A 19,857-nucleotide genomic window follows, 5' to 3' on the forward strand; every position below is an offset into this window, starting at 1 on the left:
GTGTTGCGCTCACAGCGAGTTTCACCGTTTTTTGCTTACGTGTCAGCTCCAGAATGAGTTTCAATTGCAAAAAGACCGTTCAGCCATATTTTCCAATTACGTGTCATTTTTTAATTGGTTCTCATTTGATGACGTGTCAAAAAAATTTAAAACAAACCGGTCTAAATTATTATGGTTAAATACTTAATTTCGTACTCAATCAACCTGTTTTTAAAATAAGATTAAACCAAAATTTAGGCAAAAAAAAATTAAAAACGTTTTTATTTAAAAAAAAATAAAAAATGAAATTTACCATTTCTAATGTCTTTAAAAACGTTTTTCTAAAAAAAAAAAGGAAATTTACGATTTCTAATATTTTCGAAATAATAAAAAAATCTAACTAAAATGTTAACTAAAATTAGTATAAATATAAGCCACTTTTCACTACTTCTCTCACAACTTTCACAATTGTTAAACCTCTTCTTTCTTTTTCATTCAAACCGTTTTTAAATTTATATATAACCAAAATTTAGAAAACAATTAGACAAAAACGTTTTTTTTTTTAAACACAAAAAACTAGAAATTTACCATTTTTTTATGTTTTCGAAGTTAAGAAAAAATCTAACTAAAATGTTAAAAGAAACAAAAATTAGAATAAAATTAGAATGTTGTTTCATAAAAAAAAAAAAAAATTTATGCTAGAATATCGCTAATTATTATGGTGTTTACAATTTTTTTTTGTTTCTAGGGTTTTCGATTTTTATAATTTTATAAAACTAAAATTTAGTAAAAATCTAAGAAAAAAGTAAAAAAAAAAAAATACAAGAAATAAAATCTATATGTCTAATGAAATGTCGTTAATTATTATATCTAGAGTAGAATTTTTGATTTCTTATCTATATATTTCAGAAAGATTTATTAACACTTTGTTAAAATCAAAAAATTATTTGTAAATTTCGGATTTGTCTAACTTAGAACAGAGATTAAAAAAATTAATGTTATTAATCATTTATTTATAAATTTACATTTAGTAGACATATATAGCCCACGCGAGACATAGACAAAAACATTCAACTTTCTCTTTCTCACCAAAAAAATACTTTAATATTAATTTTTTTGTTTAAATATTTTTGTTCCTCGTGATAGTTTGATGCGATTCTCCTTCTCTTCATAAAAGACTTCACGATTCCACACCTCCACACAGACACATATTGACTCATAGACTCTACTCAGTGCCGTGCCTACGTTTTCGGTGGCTCAAGGCGAGTTAAAAAAAAATAGACAAAAACTAACTAAAAAATAAGAATAAAGTTAAGATTTGATTTTTTTTGGTGTTAACAAATATTATTTACATGATAAAGTTTTATTTAATATCATATTATGCATTTGTCTATTTTATGAAGGAATTTTCATTATATTTTTTTAAAAAAATTATATGTATAGAGTAAATAATTACCACTCTAGTTATATAGTGTAGACTGTAGAGTAAATTATGTAAAACAATTTATGAAAATATGAAATAAATTTAAAAGTAATGTGATAAGTTTTTTTTTTGGTAAAAGTAATGAGATAAGTTGAGACAAACTCAAAAATATAAAATATTTCATGGATACGTAAAGACATATGTTAAGATATTGTATAAAAGTAGAGTTCTAAATTTTGATGGTAAAATGGGGGTTTGAGGCTGATTTCTTTTTCATATAAGGGTGAGCACAGCTCTGACTCTATTCTCTCTCTTTTTCTCTCTCTCTCGATAGCTCCCAGGAAAAAATGGATTCTTGCCCTATAACCAGTTGTTTTTAGCAAAGCCTATTCATCGACGAAACCAATTTCTTGTAAACAGACAAAAGTAGAAACTCGAAAAGATTCGTTTTATCGTAGTTTTTTTTTTCTGTTCTCTATCTGTTCCCACAAAAATCCCCCAATGGCAACCATTTCATGGGCTTTGAGTTATTTCGTCTCGATTTTATTGTTGACTCGGCGAGTCAACTCAGAGTTACTCCAGGAGAAACAAGCTCTCCTCGCCTTCCTTCAACAGATTCCTCACGAGAATCGTCTTAAATGGAACGAGTCTGACTCAGCCTGTAACTGGGTTGGAGTCGAATGCAACTCGGACCGGTCCTCCGTCTACTCTCTTCGGTTACCAGGTACCGGTTTAGTGGGTCAGATCCCATCCGGATCGTTGGGCCAACTTAGTCAGCTCCGAGTTCTGAGTCTTCGTTCTAATCGTCTCTCCGGTCAGATCCCTCCAGATTTCTCAAACCTCACTCACCTCCGGAGCTTATATCTACAACATAACGAATTCTCCGGCGAGTTTCCGGCGAGTATTACACAGCTAACCGGATTGATTCGTCTCGATATCTCATCTAACAACTTCAGTGGACCAATTCCTTTCTCAGTCAACAACCTAACTCACTTGACTGGTCTCTTCCTCGGGAAAAATCGATTCTCCGGGAATCTTCCGAGCATAAGCGTCGATTTAAATGACTTCAACGTCTCCGACAACAACTTAAACGGTTCGATTCCTTCGTCATTGTCTAAATTCCCCGCCTCATCGTTCACAGGAAACGTGAATCTCTGTGGTGGTCCGTTAAAGCCTTGCAAATCTTTCTTCATCTCTCCATCGCCGTCTCCATCGTCGTCTGATATTCCCTCGCGTTTATCCGGTAAGAAATCAAAGCTCTCAAAGGCGGCGATTATCGCGATCTCCGTCGCTTGCGGGTTGGTGGGTCTTCTCCTTTTAGCGTTTCTCTTATTCTTCTGCTTGAGAAAACGACGAGGAAGCAAGGAGGGTCGAACGAAACAGATGAAACCGGCGACCACAACGCGTAACATCCCTGATTCACTTCCTCCGGCGGGTGCTTCGTCGTCGAAGGAAGTTACTGGGACATCCTCGGGAATGGGAGGAGAAACAGAGAGGAACAAGCTAGTTTTCACAGAAGGAGGAGTATATAGTTTCGATTTGGAGGATTTGTTGAGAGCTTCTGCGGAAGTTTTGGGTAAAGGAAGCGTAGGGACGTCCTATAAGGCGGTTCTAGAAGAAGGCACGACGGTGGTTGTGAAGCGGCTCAAGGATGTGGTGGCGTCGAAGAAAGAGTTTGAATCACAAATGGAGATTGTTGGTAAAATCAAACACCCAAATGTTGTTCCATTGAGAGCTTATTATTACTCCAAAGATGAGAAGCTTCTAGTCTTTGATTTCATGCCCAATGGAAGCTTGTCTGCTCTTCTTCACGGTTTGTCTTAATTCTTCTTGCTCTGTTTTTGTTTAAGCCATATAATTCACTTTTAATGCATAGTTAACACGAGCTAAATACATTTTGTGAGTTTAAACTGAATTGTAGATAGATTGTGTGAATTTCTAAACGAAATGTTGCCACAATTGTGTTAATTTCTGTGAATTTCTAGTAAATTGTAGCTAGATTGGTTGAATTTCTACTGCATTGTAGCTAGATTGTGTGAATTTTGTGTATTTCTACTGAAATGTAGCCAACTTGTGTGAACTTGTGTGAGTTTCTACTCAATTATAGACACATTGTGTAAATTCCTTGTTTGAGTTTTGTTTGGTTTTTGTAGATTAGTTTTTTTTTTTTTTGCTATTGTTTTCTCCGTAATTCAAACTCAGATTTCAATGGTTATGGTCAAGATTTGGATGCATAGTTTGCTTAGAATGAAATTAAAATTGAGTGAGATTAAGGAGTGATGATAGAATCTGATGCTTTGATGATCTTTTTCTAATATAAACTTTCCACATGTTCTGTGTTTTGAATGCTCTTTGCTGTCAAGAAAAACATTCTTATTTGAGTTATTTCACTGTGTCAACAATTTTATATTTTATTTTATCTGTGAGTGTGGTTAGTTATATTTATATTAGCTGTAGTTGTTTTGCAATTATTAAAATAAAAAGGAAGCTGCCGACATTATATGCGCCTGTCTGGTAATTGTCATAATAATTCATAATTTTTGCTTCTCTCTCACTCTTTAAAGATGACAGAGAATGAAGAAAAGAAAAAGAAAAAGAAAAAAAAAAAGACTCTTTTCTTTCACATGGGTTTTCTTATCATCATATCCTCACTCTTTTTCTTGAAGTAAACTTTTGTCTAACTCACAGTCAAGTGTTTTAGAATATGAATATATTCATCTACCGAAATTGCATTTACGATTTTAAGCTGTAACCCATGTTAAGATGACATTAATATAATGTTAAGCTGCAATGGTTAGCAAATACCATGAACATTTTCATCTTCTGAGACCGCTTTTACGATTTGAAGTTAACCTACAATTTGTGGCTAATAAGTCTGTGTTGTTTCAGGGAGTCGTGGATCAGGGCGGACTCCGTTAGATTGGGATAACCGTATGAGAATAGCGATAACTGCAGCGAGAGGTTTGGCTCATCTACATGTTTCAGCCAAATTGGTACACGGAAACATCAAAGCCTCAAACATCCTCCTACATCCAAACCAAGACACCTGCGTCTCTGACTATGGACTTAATCAATTGTTCAGCAACTCTAGTCCCCCAAACCGTTTGGCGGGTTATCATGCTCCTGAAGTTCTCGAGACACGGAAAGTAACGTTCAAATCGGATGTGTACAGTTTCGGGGTGTTGCTACTTGAACTGTTGACTGGTAAATCGCCAAACCAGGCTTCACTTGGTGAAGAAGGCATTGATCTACCTCGGTGGGTACTTTCTGTGGTTAGGGAAGAATGGACCGCTGAAGTTTTCGATGTTGAGCTGATGCGATACCACAACATAGAGGAAGAGATGGTTCAGCTTCTTCAAATCGCAATGGCTTGTGTCTCTACGGTTCCTGATCAACGACCGGTGATGCAGGAAGTGCTGAGAATGATTGAGGATGTGAACAGAAGTGAAACAACTGATGACGGGTTAAGACAATCGTCTGATGACCCGTCAAAGGGATCAGAGGGTCAGACTCCTCCAGGGGAATCAAGGACACCGCCACGTTCCGTCACGCCTTAGCAATTGAAAACAGCTTTCTTTTTTGTGTGTTCACTTTCCTCCTCAAAAGGAGATAAAGAAATGAGATTTAGTGTGTGTGGTCTTTGTTGGGTTACGGTAAAGCAAAAAGACTGGACTATTCTGCATCTGGACCAAGTTCAAAAGGATGGCATCTCCCATCTATATTTTTTTTCTTTTTTTTTAATACATTCGAGATATTTTAGTGGTTTTATTGGTTATTTGAATATTGTGTTTACGAATTGAAATCAAAGTTCAATCTAAACCACGTTGCATTTTTAATTTATGATTTAACTATTACACTACGAATTAGAGCTTTTTTCCAAGCTCACTCTATAGTTTGGTTGGGGCTTTTCTGCAACTTTAAGAATATTGTTAGTCTGAAAACGAAACCTTTTAGATTGATTTAGTGTTTGTTCGTATTAATTAATCAGTTATTCTTAAGCCGTTTGAACAAGTGATTTTATAACTAAAAATTGCAATGAATAATAGCTTTCTAAGAGCGATTTACTAGAATAAAAAGTCGTTTTGTTACTCATGTGCAAAAACATTATATACCTTCTCAACTTTATACCATAAAAATTGTATCATAGCAACATAAATTTTTCTGGTCTACATAGAGCTAAGGGGTCATATGACACCTATAATCTATATATAAACAAGTTTGTGTATAAATATAATGAAACAGTCAGCAGCAGCACATGTATTAATTATGACCTATTGAACCCTTTTAAACCTATGTTCAACCTCTTTTCAGATCATTTTGATATTTTTTCTTTTAACTTTTAAATAAACTAACACAAGTTATAAAATGGGTTCGGACACAATTTACCTTTTTGTTTTGCTGATTTTTTTTTTTTGAAATTAGTAATTTACTTCTACCTTTCATATTCTCCATTTCAAATTTTGAAATCAAATCCATCATTTCCAAATCTTTTCCTTATATCCTCTTTTTTTCGTCGAAAGAGCCGTCTTTCACTTTCCTGACATATATCGAAACCATGATTTTAAACCAGTCCACTTCGCCGGAGACTCATCCCCATCTGTGCTACTCGTCGAACCTGAATCCTAACTGTCTCCTTCGTTGAGCAGCTGTCCTCCAATCCTCAACGTCTTCGCATCTTCTCCTTTGGTGTCTGAACACAGATCCTACATCTACTAATTCTTTGAAATTTTCTAGTTATATAGTAGATCTGATATTTGTTTTCATATAAAATCCTCAATCCTCTTACATTCGATTACCGTAGAAGAATCAGATGTGCCTAAATTCGCCGTTTTTAATTTGTTTAGTCAGTAGTTGACTATTTTTCATAAAAACAATCATTTTTTAAGAGTATGCAGTTAGGTAATAGACGCATATTTTCATTAAAAAACTGCATCCGCTTAAGACGAACATCATCTCACTCCAAAAGTGTGAGACATTATGGACAATATCTTTTATGGTTGCACCAAGTTGAAAGTAAATAGACATATACCAACTAGTCGTCTATCACTTCAATATAGACAACCTTTTTAATTCTAGTTCATTTGTTTCTTATGTTCATATATTTATAGTAGACGACTACAAATTGTTAAAAAAAAGAATGGGCGAAATCTTTTATATGATTATGTCTAAAATGTAGGTGGCTGTTTTTGGGCACGATGAGTATGAAGTTTACAACAGAAAAGGGGAGAGGTTCGAAGTGAACCTCTTTTTAAAGACATGCAGCTGCAAGGAGTTTCAACTGCTCCTCATACCATGTCGTCATGGAATGACAACTTCTTCTTACCGTAACATTGCAAACGAGAATTTTGTGGGAGAGGTGTACACAACAAGTTTTCAGAGTTCTCTTTATGAAGGAAATTTCCACCCAGTATGACTCAGAACTACTTCCCCTATTATTGCGCTAACCACCTGGTCGACCAAAGAAAATAAGGATCCCATCTAGAGGAGAAATGAAGGTAACATAGTCAACTATTTAGTGTTTGTAACTGATATAAGATCAGGGGTATGAACTTATAAACCGATATGGAGGGGGTCCTTGTAGCTGGCCTAACGGCTCTCTCTACTTAGACAAGAGTTGAATCGATGGGGGAATAGGTCGGTGGGGACTAAACAACTGGCCTAACGGCTCTCTTTGCTTAACCTAGTGGGTGAGACGTCGTGAAGAACAAACGGTGGATCGAAGTGACACACACACAACTGATGAAGAAGTTGTGACAGTCGAGAACTCTCAGAATCAAGGGGAAGCCGCACAAGATTCAAAGAACTCACAAGTATAAGAAAAACCTCTCGTTTTATTGATATCAAAAGCAAAAGTGTGTTCTACAAAGCCGCATGTGGAACCTTATAAGAATGGTTCGTCGGCTGGAGCCTTCTAGGGCAAACCAAAAATAAAAGGCAGAAAAGGAAATCTATTACAATCGAGAGTTTCTCTAAAAACTTAAAGACAAATGCAAAAAGGAAAAATAACTTAAAGGACTAATGTTTAATTCCTGCAAAACAACAAAAAGGAAAACTCGTTATTTGAATTCAAATGGAAAACTTACCAGGAAATGGAAAGTTTGAGGCTCCTCCGCGTCTTGAGCCTAAGTGATGTCGTTTGGAAGCTGACTGATGGATAATAAGGTTGGGCCGAGAGTGATCTTCAAAAGGGACCAGGCCTTAGTCTCTACTGGATCCTCGAGTGCTTGATCCGTGAGGCTTTCTTGTCTTTCTTGACTTGTGTGGCTGAGTGTGTCCATCTTCTTGTTGAGGTCTTCAAGCTCTTGTTGTGCCAATAGTCCTTCCACAGCTTCACCAAACTTTTCTCTAAGAGTTCTTGCACCGGATCTTGTCCTTGGCGGCTCATACATGGTGGGAATCTTGGCGATCTCAGGTGGCTCCGGGCCCATGTCCTCATCAGTAACATAGTCAGATTTTTTATAATCAGTCATAGTTGACTACTTTTTGGTAGAAATGTGGTTGATCCAACTCGTTTGTATGACACAGAGACGTTCGAGGAAGGCAGCAAGGCTTTACAACAGGTGTCTTGGGAGAGGTCACAATGGTAACTCCATGGCCATAGTTGACTATATTCATAGAAAATCATTTGCTCAGAGTATGCGGTTATGTAGTAGATGATTGTTTTCATAAAAAAAAACTACATCTGCCTCAGACGAACATTCTCGAACTCGGAAAGTGCGAGACATTATGGAAGATATTTTCTATGGTTGCATCAGGTTGAAGGTAAATAGACATATATCAACTAGTCACCTATCACTTCAGCATAGCCATTCCTTTTAATTCCAATTCTTTTGTTTGTTGTGTTCATATATTTATAGTAGACGATTACTAGTAGCTGACTATGTTTAAAATGTAAGTGGTTGTTTTTGGTCATGACGAGTATGAAGTTTACAACAAAAGAGGGAGAGGTTCACAGTGAACCTCTTTTCAAAGACATGCAACTACAAGGAGTTTCATGCAAGCTTTCGGTGCAGAAAAATAATTACCTAGAAGGTGTTGTTCAGAACTGTTAGACAGATACAAGTAGATACTAATCCGCATTGAGTATTAATAGTTGCCTATTTCGATAAGATAGCTACTACTCAAAGTTGATTATTATTAGTTGTCTATTTTCTCCATATAAGTCAAAGTTGATTCTAATACTTAAGTAATTAATAGTTATTATTGGGAGTTGCTATTTTCCCATACAACTCAATGTTGATTCTAATGAAGTAAGTAACTAAATAACTTTTACATAAGACTATTTATTGTATGTGTTATATACGATAAGACTAGACAATTACTAATGAACAATCTATATATATAAAGTTAACTTTTCACTCTTTTCTTTCTGCCACCTCAGCTGCACATGGCAGATTTTTATTAGTTTTAATTATATATTTAAGATAATTAATGAATTATTTATCTATATTTAATAAGTGCAAACATATATATATATATATATATAATATAAAACTGCATAACTGAATACAAATAATAAAACCAAGAAAATATGTTCATGTAGAGATGAACCATTGATAAAAAAGGATATATAACACAACATGAATTATATTATATTATGCAATTTTCTTATATTATGTTAATGTTTTAATAATAATATAAGATTTTATATTATATTATTTTTGTTTTTGGCTGTATTTTTTTAAGCATTTGGCTTAAATTTAGTTGCTAACTTTTATTTTAAAATTTGATTTATTTTAACCATCTCTTTATTTATCTTTGTTGAATTATCTTATTTTGTTGACTTCTATTTTGTTTTTGTTAACTTATTTTATATAGTAAATTTATATTTTTCTGCGTTAAGAAACATAAGTCAACGATGAAAAATATAAGTTGATGAAGATAAAATAAGTCAACAAAGATAAAACATAAGTCGACGAAGATAAAATAAGTCAAGTAACAAAATATAAGTAACTGATGATAAAATAAATCAACAAAGACAAAATATAAATCGATGATAAAGATAAAATAAGTCAACAAAGATAAAATAAGCCAACGTAGATAAAATATAAATCAACGAAAATAAAATAGGTCACTGAAGTCAAAATAAAAGTCAACGATAATAAAATAGGTCACTGAAGTCAAAATAAAAGTCAACGATAATAAAATAAATCAACAAAAACAAAATAAAAGAATGATTTCTGCCAACAACAAGATTCTTATTTTCTTGCAAATCATTTTGGGGTTGTGCGATGTTAGAGTTAAATGAGACCATCATATGAAGCAGATCCTTTGATATTCTATGTGACCAAGTTTGGGGTATGGTCAAAAGTCTTTTCATGGGTATATCGAGGTATAATAGGTTGAAAATAGAATAGAAAGATGTGATGTAAAAGTAAGATACAATCAGATTTTTAATGTTTGTAATAATCTGTCTAAGGAGGAAAAATATAAGCTGTAAAACCTCATAACCTTCTTATAGTAACAAACTAAAAAAAAAACAACTAATAGAAAGCATATACAACCTATAATTTTATATATAGTCAAATTTTTATAAATAGAACCTACGCGTGCCGTGGGTTAAATTCTAGTATACACTATAGTTACTACTGCCTCGTTATGCATCTAAAAAATTGGTTCGATACAGGTAACAATACTTGGAACTAGTTATATAACTAGACCTATCCAAATAACAAAACAACACCAGCGTTTGAAGAAAGAGAAAGCAATAAAGTAGTCGCTGTTATCATTTATAAAAATTGATATCCTATCAATTAAACAAGGTGATGTGGTCCCAATTGCTGATGGAAAAAGCAATGTCCAAAATCAAGGAGCAAGGTGTTGATGGTATTTTCCACATACTTTTTGTGTTGATTTATGCTATTCAGTCAATTGACCGATTCTCATTATTCTATTCTCTTCAGTTGCTCTCTCCCACTTATTATTGATGCAAATCACCTTTTTTATAAGACTCTCTATATATAATAATAATAATATATGTAATGAAATTATTTAGGAAAAAAGATTGTTTTGAAATAGTGTTGTAGAAAAATTTGTATACATGTACTATAACTGAAAAAAACACTGGAATTTTACCACTTTTATGGATGATTTTAAGATGTTTTAACTCAGTTTTTAATAGTTTTTGAGTAATTTCTGTGGTTTAAAGTTTCTAAAGACTTTTCAGGTAACCTTGACTAAAAGAGTGTATTTTTGAGCAAAAGTATATTTTTAGATAAATTCAAACAGTAAAAAATTTGACAATAAATGAAGACTTTCTCACAGTCTAATCACCACCAAAATTTGACAGAGGAAAGAGTAGAAAACCAGCTTTTAAATGCATAGACATTCCAACATTTAGATCTCCAGAAATTTATGATGCACTAAAGACAAATGATTCTCGAAGCAGAGCCGAGCAAAAAAGGGGCTTGGCCATGGGTCCAACCATTCCTCAATGTGGGTTGTCCTACTATATCACGACTGCGACTGACGTAATTTTTCATCTTGAGAAGTCTGTTTCAAGCCCAAGTTAATCTTGTCACTTTTTCCTGCAAATCATAAGTATTTCCGATGAATATAGAGGCTATAAATACACATCTTAGATCATTCTAAAGTGGCATCCATCATCACCATACAGAGAACTAAAAGAGAAAAGACAGGAGCACACATTGGAGAAGAAGGAGGCTCTGAGGAGATCACCACACGATCTCCGTCTTCACCTCTGTTCTTTGTTCATCACACTTTTTTTCTTTATTTTATGCAATTACATACTTTTATGATATTGAACTTAGCTATGTTTGAGTACTTTTCCCATTTGAATTTAAAAGAATTTTCCTAACAGATTTCAGGTTTTAATTTGATGAATTGTTAGATTTAGGGTTCGTAATAATATATGAGTTCTTTGTTCATTGATAAAAGGATTTTGTCTATATCAATTCCTTAAGCACACTCATGTCATTGTAATTCTTAAGATATCCATCCAATTGTGAAAAGTCTACTAAACTAGAATGCATAAACTCTTTAGTCCAAGTGATATAGTTAGATTTTAAATCAAACTTAAAGCTAAGTGATTCAATTTCAAACTAGAAACAAAGCCAACAATTTAAGAAGCAATTAAACAATATTAGAAAAATGATAAAAGGCAAGCTCTTGGGTGTGGTTAATGACTTTGCACTACAAGAAAATCACCATTTTACAACTGGCCGAAACCGTTGTAAAATCGTTGTAAAACCCCTTTTACGACGTTGTTGCAACGGTTTTTGAAACGGTCGTAAAACCACTGTCGTAAAACCATCGTCATAAAAGGCTTTTCGTCGTAAAATCGTCCTAATTGTTAAGACGATTACAAATCATCGTAAATTCGTCGTAAACTTACAACGAATTTACGACGATTTATATTGATTTGGTATACAACTAAAGTCGTCGTAAACTTGACGTAACATTTCAACGTAATATAGTCATACAACATTTCGTTGTAACTTCGTCGTAAAATAATATAAAATAGTTTAAAACAATTACGACGATTATAAGACGACTGAGGAAAAAAACTAAAAAATAATAATTTAAATTAAAATATAAATTATAAAAAAAATTATAATTAATTTACATTTTAATACAAAAATAAAAAAAAACCTAATCTAATCCCCCTTCCCCATGTTCCCCGCCGTCCCCGGTATCCTCCCCGTGATCCGCTCCTCGGTTTGAGGTTTCCGCACCGTGGTCACCACGTCTAGGAGGATCCAACCCGAGAGACCGGAACATCTCCTCGTCCGTCTACACAGGTGGTGGCCTCCACGAGGAAGAAGATGAAGAGACGCCAAACGCTTCGGAAGCCCGCATCTTTTGTAGCTGTGCCGCGAGCAACGGTTTGTCGGCGCCCAAAATATCGAACAGATCATACATCTGTTCGATATTCGTCTCGTACTGGTTGCACATCCGGTGCATCTCCTCCCGAAGTACCGTGGGATCCTCCGGATGAATATGTCCGGTCGCAGTAACGACCATAGTATCGTGGATGGATCCCATCCCTAAAACTCGGTCCTTCTTCCGAGGGGCAACCTGCAAATAATTGTTGAAAATTTAATTAGTATATAAAAGATTTAAAATTTGAAAGTAAAGTTGATCAAAATTAATTACCTCCTCAAAAATTTTGTCCATCTCCGGAACCGTCAATACCAGAGTGGACTGGACCGAGCTACCTCCAAGAGACATCGGAGGCACCTGCTGGGAGAGCTGCGTCTGCTGTTCCTCGATCCTCACACAGGCGGCGTTGTAGATTTCTTCCGTCCGAGGATCTGTGAACTTACCGTTCTTCTTTTTTTGCGTTTCGGTGAACACCTTCGTCATCGAGGGAAGTTCTCCCCAGTTCTCTTCAGCCTACATAATCAATTCGAAATTGTTAATAAGACGAATTACAGGTTAATTGAAAAAAAGTTGTTATTAAAAGCTTACCATCATAAGACGTCTCCCGGAGAAATGAACCTGGCCGGAAGTGTGCGGGACGTTCTTTGGATTTCCCGCATTGTCTACAGCGTTCCTGAAAATAAAAAATTTATTAGTTTACTAATTAAAAATATTATATTATAAATCCATATTAATTTAATTTACAAACAAACCTGGATCCAGAACACTTGGCGGCAATAGTCTGGTTGTGCGGTTTCAACCAATGGAGCACCAGACCCTCCCAGACGCTATCGGCCATTGGAGCCGGCTTTGCCTTGTTTCCGTCGACCTCCCACTTCCGCTTCTAGTCGGAAATGGTGTTGTTGAGCTGGAACTTGACATTCTTTTTATATCATCAAACCGTCGTAAAATCGTCGTAATACACAGACATTTATATCACTGTACCTCGGATCTGGAGAAAATCCAGTGGCTGTCAGAGGTATGATCTTCATGAACATTACAACGGTTTGATATAAACGTCGTAAAATCGCGTAATATTACGACGCTTGTATGACGGTTTTACGATGCTATTTAAAAAAGTTATCAAACCTTAAATCTTTTAAAAGGATTATTGCATTAAGGACAATGCAAACTGATTTTAAACTAACATATTAGAATAAGTTCATCACTTTACATGTATGACTGATTTGTTGAATGAGATAACAAATATTTCAATCCTCCTATCTAATGTATAACCTTTAACTTAACATTTACAAAAACATGCATAAACTTGTAAATATGTATAAATTTTTCAAATTTCTAATTTTTATCAGAATGAATACTTTTCATATAAAATAAGATAACCTATCAAAAACATTTGTGAAATAGTTAAAAACCAATCAGATATAAAGGATTCAAAATTTGGGATTTGACCTTTACAACGATTGTACGACGTTTTTTAAAGTTCATCGTAAAGTCGTTGTTATACTCATACACTATTCAATCAGGGTATAAGGATTCACTCAGGGTTTAGGGTTTAGAAAAACCATCGTAATGGTTTAAATTATTAAAAAAAAAATTCAAACATATACAAATTACTTAATTATAAAATATAACAACAAACATATATGAAAACCATGCATGAAAATCAATCATATTTATCCTCTCGATATACTTCATCACCATCAGCTTTGTCTTCCGCCAAATCTTCATCATCGTCCTCGGTTTCATCAAATTCATCAGATTCACCTTCTTCTTATGTATCATCGGGGAGATCTTCAACTTGCCTGTTCTGAGGGTCAATTAAGAAAATCTCTTTATGGATATCTGGTTCAGTCAGATCTACGTAAGTGTCCTGTTGCAGTGGAACATCTTCAACCCCTACAATCTTGCCTCTCGTAACCACTTTGATTACTGCTAACCATGAGATTCCTGTTGCTCAAACTCGGGGGTATGTTCTGCATGCCATCTCATCGATGCAGCTGTCCTTTCAGATTGATAAAGCCATTTCAACCTATCAGTTATAGGGAGATACCACATAAGTTGGTACGGTATCCTTTTATGCCCACCAGTTTGCGGCATGTATCTTGGTTTTTGGCAAAATCGACATTCCTGCAGCTGATCATCATCTTTCCAGAAAATCATACAATTATCAACACATATATCTATCATCTCAGAAGATAGACCAAGACTAAAAATCAACTTTTGTATTTCATAGTATCTTGCCGCTGCCAAGTTATCCTCCGGTAGATACTCTTTCATAAGATCAGCCCAATCATCCATGTCAACCTCAGCCAGGTTATGATCAGTTTTAATTGATATTATCCTAGCGGCCAATGATAATTTAAACAGACCTTCTCTACATCCTTCGTAGATTGGCTGATTAACATTGTCTAACAAATCATACAATCGTTTAGCATCTACATTAGGTTCCTCAACAGCATTACCAATATGCGTTTCATGAAATGCATCAGTAACCATCTCATGCATCCTATCATGATCTAGACCTTGATCAGATTGATACTGATTAGGCTGATAATAATTTGATTCATCAAAATCAACATGACTTTGATAATTACTACTACTACCAGCATTCCCATGAGTATTACTGCCATGTCATTCTCCATGTTGATACCAAACAAAATATTGCGGCATAAACCCTCTATTTAATAAATGCGTCCACACGGTTTTGGTTAGAGTATACCTTGTATTCTTGCATTCCAAACAAGGACAAAACATCTTCCCACTTTCTTTGGTTCTCTTCATATTGTGGCCTGATACATGAATATTTTCAACCCGTTCTTGAATTCTTCTGTCAACGCCTCTTCTGAATTTTCACGCATATACATCCAGCTTCTTAGCTTGTATATAGACATCTCGAAAAACTCTCTCTCTCTCTCTCTCTCTCTCTCTCTCTCTATTTCTTATGTTTGAATGCTGTTGTTGTGAATGAAAGAAGAAACGAAGATGTATTTATAACAAAATTCGGACATTACGACGTTTTTATGATGGTTTTTTACATCGCTTTTACATCAAAACCTCAAAATTACGATGATTTTACATAGATTATGCGAGAAAATATTTCAAACGACATTAGGTCGGTGAACATGTTTAAAATATTCTTCACCTACCTTCTCTTTCGACGTAAAATCATCGTAATAATACATCGGAATATGGTCGTCGTAAATTCGTTGTAAGGTTACATCGATTTTACGATGAATTTGCATAGAAAATCAAATCTCTATTTTATCGATGTATAATCGTCATAAAGCGTCATAAAGTTTACGTCGAATTTACGACAACGTTTTTTTACGACGGTTTTACGACGTTTTATTTTTTCGTCGTAAAATAATCGTAAAACCGGTGGTTATTTGCGATAATTTTAAAACCGTCGAAACAATTGTAGTGTTGGTTGTTATTGAAATCAATCTAAGATGCTCAAAATAGACAAACAAGCAATTCCTTACGACCCGAGTAGATTCCACCTTTCTCAGGAGCTCTCGGTCTATTTTTTTCACTTGTTTTCTGATTCCTTTCCTCTCTCCAAAAATCCCTTTGGTCAAACAGACGGGGCTTGGTAAAGGTCTAGCCATCAGAACCAAAGACAGGACAACGTTAAAAAAAAAGGGGGGGGGTGGTGTATAGCGTAAAAGAGGAACACCAAATATGTTTTGCTACTAGGAAATTAATAAAAAGAGGTTTAAACAACAGATCCAAAGGACAAATATTCAACAATAACAGCAGTAACAAAAGAAAAAGGGAGAGAAAACTAAGGTAAGCGGCGCAGCCTTTTCGCGCCTCTTGAACTACTTGCCATGTGACTGGCATCGGCCACATTGTAGTCGCCCTGAAGGACTTGCTGCATACTTTCAAGGCATGTGCAAGAGGCAGAAAGGAGAGACTCTTCCAGGGCAATAACTTCAAGGAGATAAGCCTCCTCGTTGAGAGGACCCTTGTGGGTGGCCGAGAGAGTGAAAAAGCCAGCCCAAGAGACTCTCCTTCTCATCGGTGGAGATGACCCTCTGTCTCGGGCAATGATGTCTCCCCTTCTGTCTAGAAAAGGAGAACCCTACAACAAAGCAAAGGGGGAGAGCGCGTGGGTGAGAAAACCATCGCACATGAATCCAGGCAATGGAACGACTCAAAATAACGTAGGAAGGTAAAAGGAATACTCACCAGAAGAGTAACGGGTGTAGGCGGTCCACTAGAGGACAAAGGAGGGTTTTCCCACGAGGAACTAGCGCCCGGAGAAGAGGAGATGGTTCACCGGATGCCCTTAGACCATCAGATTTGGCGCGAGCCGCCACCAGAGCGTCCAATGACTCTATATGAGGGCCTGAACAAGAAAAAAAAATTACAAACAATAACGGATAGGACGCGGCTAGCATGGAGACGAAGGAGCAAAAAACCAATACCTAGGGGAATAAAAGTAGAATATGGGGAATAATTGAGCGAAGATTCATTTACCACGCAGGGATGAAGAAGGAAGGCTGGGTCCCGCAAGTCTTCATCCAAGAAAAAGAGAGCCTCGAAGAAAGGAGCGATGGGATGCAGATTCTCTGGGAAAAAGTCTAAAAATTGTATCAGTCAGTATATGATGTAAAAGAGCAAAGAAAACGATAATAGAGAGTGCTTGGCGAAAGCGCTTACCGGTGATATGTTCATAATTTGCATCATTTAGGTTGCATAAATCATTCCAAATCATGTTTTATTTCATGCATTTTAGGTCCTTAGGGTTTGTTTTAGAACTTAGGAGATGCATTAGGTCCCAATGAGTCTTTGCATGTTTTGAGTGTCTATCAGGTGAATATGGAGCTGAAAAGATGAATCCAGGAGGTGGAATGGTGAGCAAAGCTTGAAAAAGTGGAAAAATTGGGTCTTAGGAGATTATCGGCCATTCTCGCTGGCTAGGAAGGTTTTACCGGCCATTTTCATGTACCGCGGGAAGCTTTACCGGCCATTTTCATGTACCGCGAATGAAGTGTATCGGCCAAAATCTCCGGGTGTGAACGTGCCTCAGAAATCGCCTGTCCGGGGAGCCTTCCGATCCGACTCAGACGGCGGGTGCTTCATAGAAGTTGGAGAGCATTGGAGAACGGTCTCATAGCAAGTAGAATCGTGAAATTCGGACGCGTGAGCAGAGAGATAAGCTCGTCGGAAGGAACCCCTGTCTCGCAGGTATTCCGGACCGAGATGATCAGTTCTGAAGGATGCGAAGGACGGTGCACTTCCAAGCCGATTCAGTTTCCGGGGCCTTCATGAGAATCAGAGACATTTGAGTCTTATTTCCAGAACATCCGAGATCAGTCAATTCGGAGCTTTGAGCAGAAAGATACGGTCTCCGGAATGAACACATGTCTAGACGCCTTTCTCTGGTCGTGTAAATGCACTTCAAAGATGTGCCCTCCAGGAAACCTTACACTTCCCAAGCACTGAAACTTCCTTCATCAAAGTTGGATACATTGAGTCCTCTGTCTTCTGAAACCGGAATCACTCAATTCGGACAAGTCTCCAGGAAGTTACACTCTCCGGAATGCGAGATGGTCCAGACAGCCCAGAGCGACTAAGTTAAGCATGCCGCGATGGAATGCCACGGTCCACACTTGGCCGTGGCAACTTTTGTGCACCCTCGGCAAATGACACGATCTTCATGCCACGGTCTACACTTGACCGTGGCAAACACACACTTGGCTGAGAGAAACTTCTTGCAACCTTCGGCGATTGACACGGCCTAAATGCCACGGTCTGAGGCTTGACCGTGGCAACCTCTTGCAACCTTCGGCGATTGGCACGAGCTGAATGCCACGGTCTGGGACTTGACCGTGGCAAATGAACAAGTGGCTGGAGACAACTTCTACACAGCTTCGGCTTTTGACACAATTTCAATGCCACGGCCTGAGACTTGGCCGTGGCAAGCATAGACTTGGCTGGGAAGGATTTCACATGCATGCGGGTTTTGGCACGGTCAGAATGCCACGGTCTGGGGGCTTGACCGTGGCAACCTTTACACATCTTCGGCGTTTGACACGGTAACTTGCCACGAGTTCCAGATGAAGCTTGATCAGACCGTGGCATCAAAAGGAACCAAGAACACAAGTAAAGACTTTGACACGGTCAGGATTGCCACGGTCACTCCAAGAGCACACCAGACCGTGGCAAACCTACACTTACCCATCAAGGCCGGGTCAGTACCTGGTTTGTTCCGGGTTGACCCGGTTCGCCCAAACCTCCTTTATAAGGTTTTTAGACCTAATTTGTAGAAGACACTCAATCTACTTTTAGTCTTCTTTCCCCTTTGGTGAAAACCTACTTAATACACTTTGTTTTAGAGAGTTTAAAATGGATTTGCAGTTTCTTTCCTCTAATTCATCATTTCTTATCATCAAATCAAACTTCTAATCATGATTAACAACACATCTTGCAAAGGATCTAGTGTGTTGATCATGATTAGTGAGTAGTTACCTTAATGAGGTTCTAGATGTGTAGGTTAGGGTGCTAAAGTGTTAGATTAGGAATGCTTAGGGCTGGATTCATTGATTCATTTCTCTAAACAACTGTTCTCTATGCTAGATCCTTGATAATCACTTGAGATCTAGATTCTGGGAATTTCATGGACCAAAAGTGTTTGATGAAATTCCTGAAAGAGTTGTATTAGAGGTTTAAGCATTTTTCTGCATGGTGATGTATTGTTATTTGCTTGAATGATCATTGAGAACTGTTTATTAATGCATATTGATTCATATTTCACAAATGGGAATTTGGTTTGAAAATAGATTAGTGTAGGGGTTAATACCTTCATGAGAGGATTAACCTAGATTAGAGTTCTTAATCACTTGAATCATGTCTCATCATTGTCATTAGCATTTCTGGTTTAGCACCAAAGCACCCTAATCAACTATCATGTCTAGAATCTCATGCCTCCATCATATCATATTCACATCATTTGTCATTGTCATTTGACTTTAAACCTGTTTAAGTTGTTAGTTGTCATTAGTTAATCAAAATCACTCTTGTTTGCTTGAATTAAGAACTTGATCACATAGTTTAGTGTCTAACACCACATCTGGATTGATAAACCTCTTTGTGCTACATTGACAAGCGGATTGATAGCCCTGAGACCCTAAAAAGTCATATCTATCAACCGGAAGGAGCCCAGTCCCGTCAAACAACTCCTGCGCCGGCATGATCCACAAAGGTGTAGGCCCTGTAACCATAATGATCGCGCAACCACTCTGGAGGAGTGACCACAGAACTCTCGTGCCCTCAGGGAACAAATCAAACTAGCAAGCGGGACGAAAGGCGTACAACACTATTTTTTCAGTGATGAAAATTCCAGAAAGATCAGAGAGAACCTGGATCGAACCCCACAAGTGCAAACCAAGTTGGGCGATGGATAACAAACGGCAGACATTGATCATAAGCCAAGACTGGTTCCGCCTAAGACCGACCAGGACGGACAATAGGAAGACGATCATATACCCTGTCAATGGGTCTGAAGGGACCGACTCAGACCCATGAGTGAGTTCGATGACATGATGCATTTTGGACATTTCAAAGTACTGTGACTTAAGGGGGCGTCACCGCTGAAAGAATCA

General features: G+C 36.8%; 1 protein-coding gene across 1 annotated transcript; it reads left to right on the top strand.

Annotated features, from left to right (window-relative positions):
• The first annotated feature begins 1,658 nt into the window (after window positions 1–1,658).
• LOC18015321 (probable inactive receptor kinase At2g26730) lies at window positions 1,659–5,242 on the top strand. The gene is made up of 2 exons (XM_006397304.2): window positions 1,659–3,215; window positions 4,292–5,242. The coding sequence occupies exons 1-2, from the start codon at window positions 1,904–1,906 to the stop codon at window positions 4,957–4,959; spliced, it is 1,980 nt and encodes a 659-aa protein (XP_006397367.1). The 5' UTR covers window positions 1,659–1,903; the 3' UTR covers window positions 4,960–5,242.
• The last annotated feature ends 14,615 nt before the right edge of the window (window positions 5,243–19,857 follow it).

This window comes from Eutrema salsugineum, unplaced genomic scaffold (genome assembly GCF_000478725.1).
Source record: "Eutrema salsugineum unplaced genomic scaffold, Eutsalg1_0 scaffold_28, whole genome shotgun sequence".
Classification (NCBI taxonomy): Eukaryota; Viridiplantae; Streptophyta; class Magnoliopsida; order Brassicales; family Brassicaceae; genus Eutrema; species Eutrema salsugineum.

What these genes read in the sequence shown, in the direction of transcription:
- LOC18015321 (XM_006397304.2), top strand. Translation starts at nt 1,904, where the DNA reads ATGGCAACCATTTCATGGGCTTTGAGTTATTTCGTCTCGATTTTATTG. An exon ending in CTTGTCTGCTCTTCTTCACG is followed by an intron (nt 3,216 to 4,291) that starts GTTTGTCTTAAT and finishes GTGTTGTTTCAG; the next exon opens with GGAGTCGTGGATCAGGGCGG.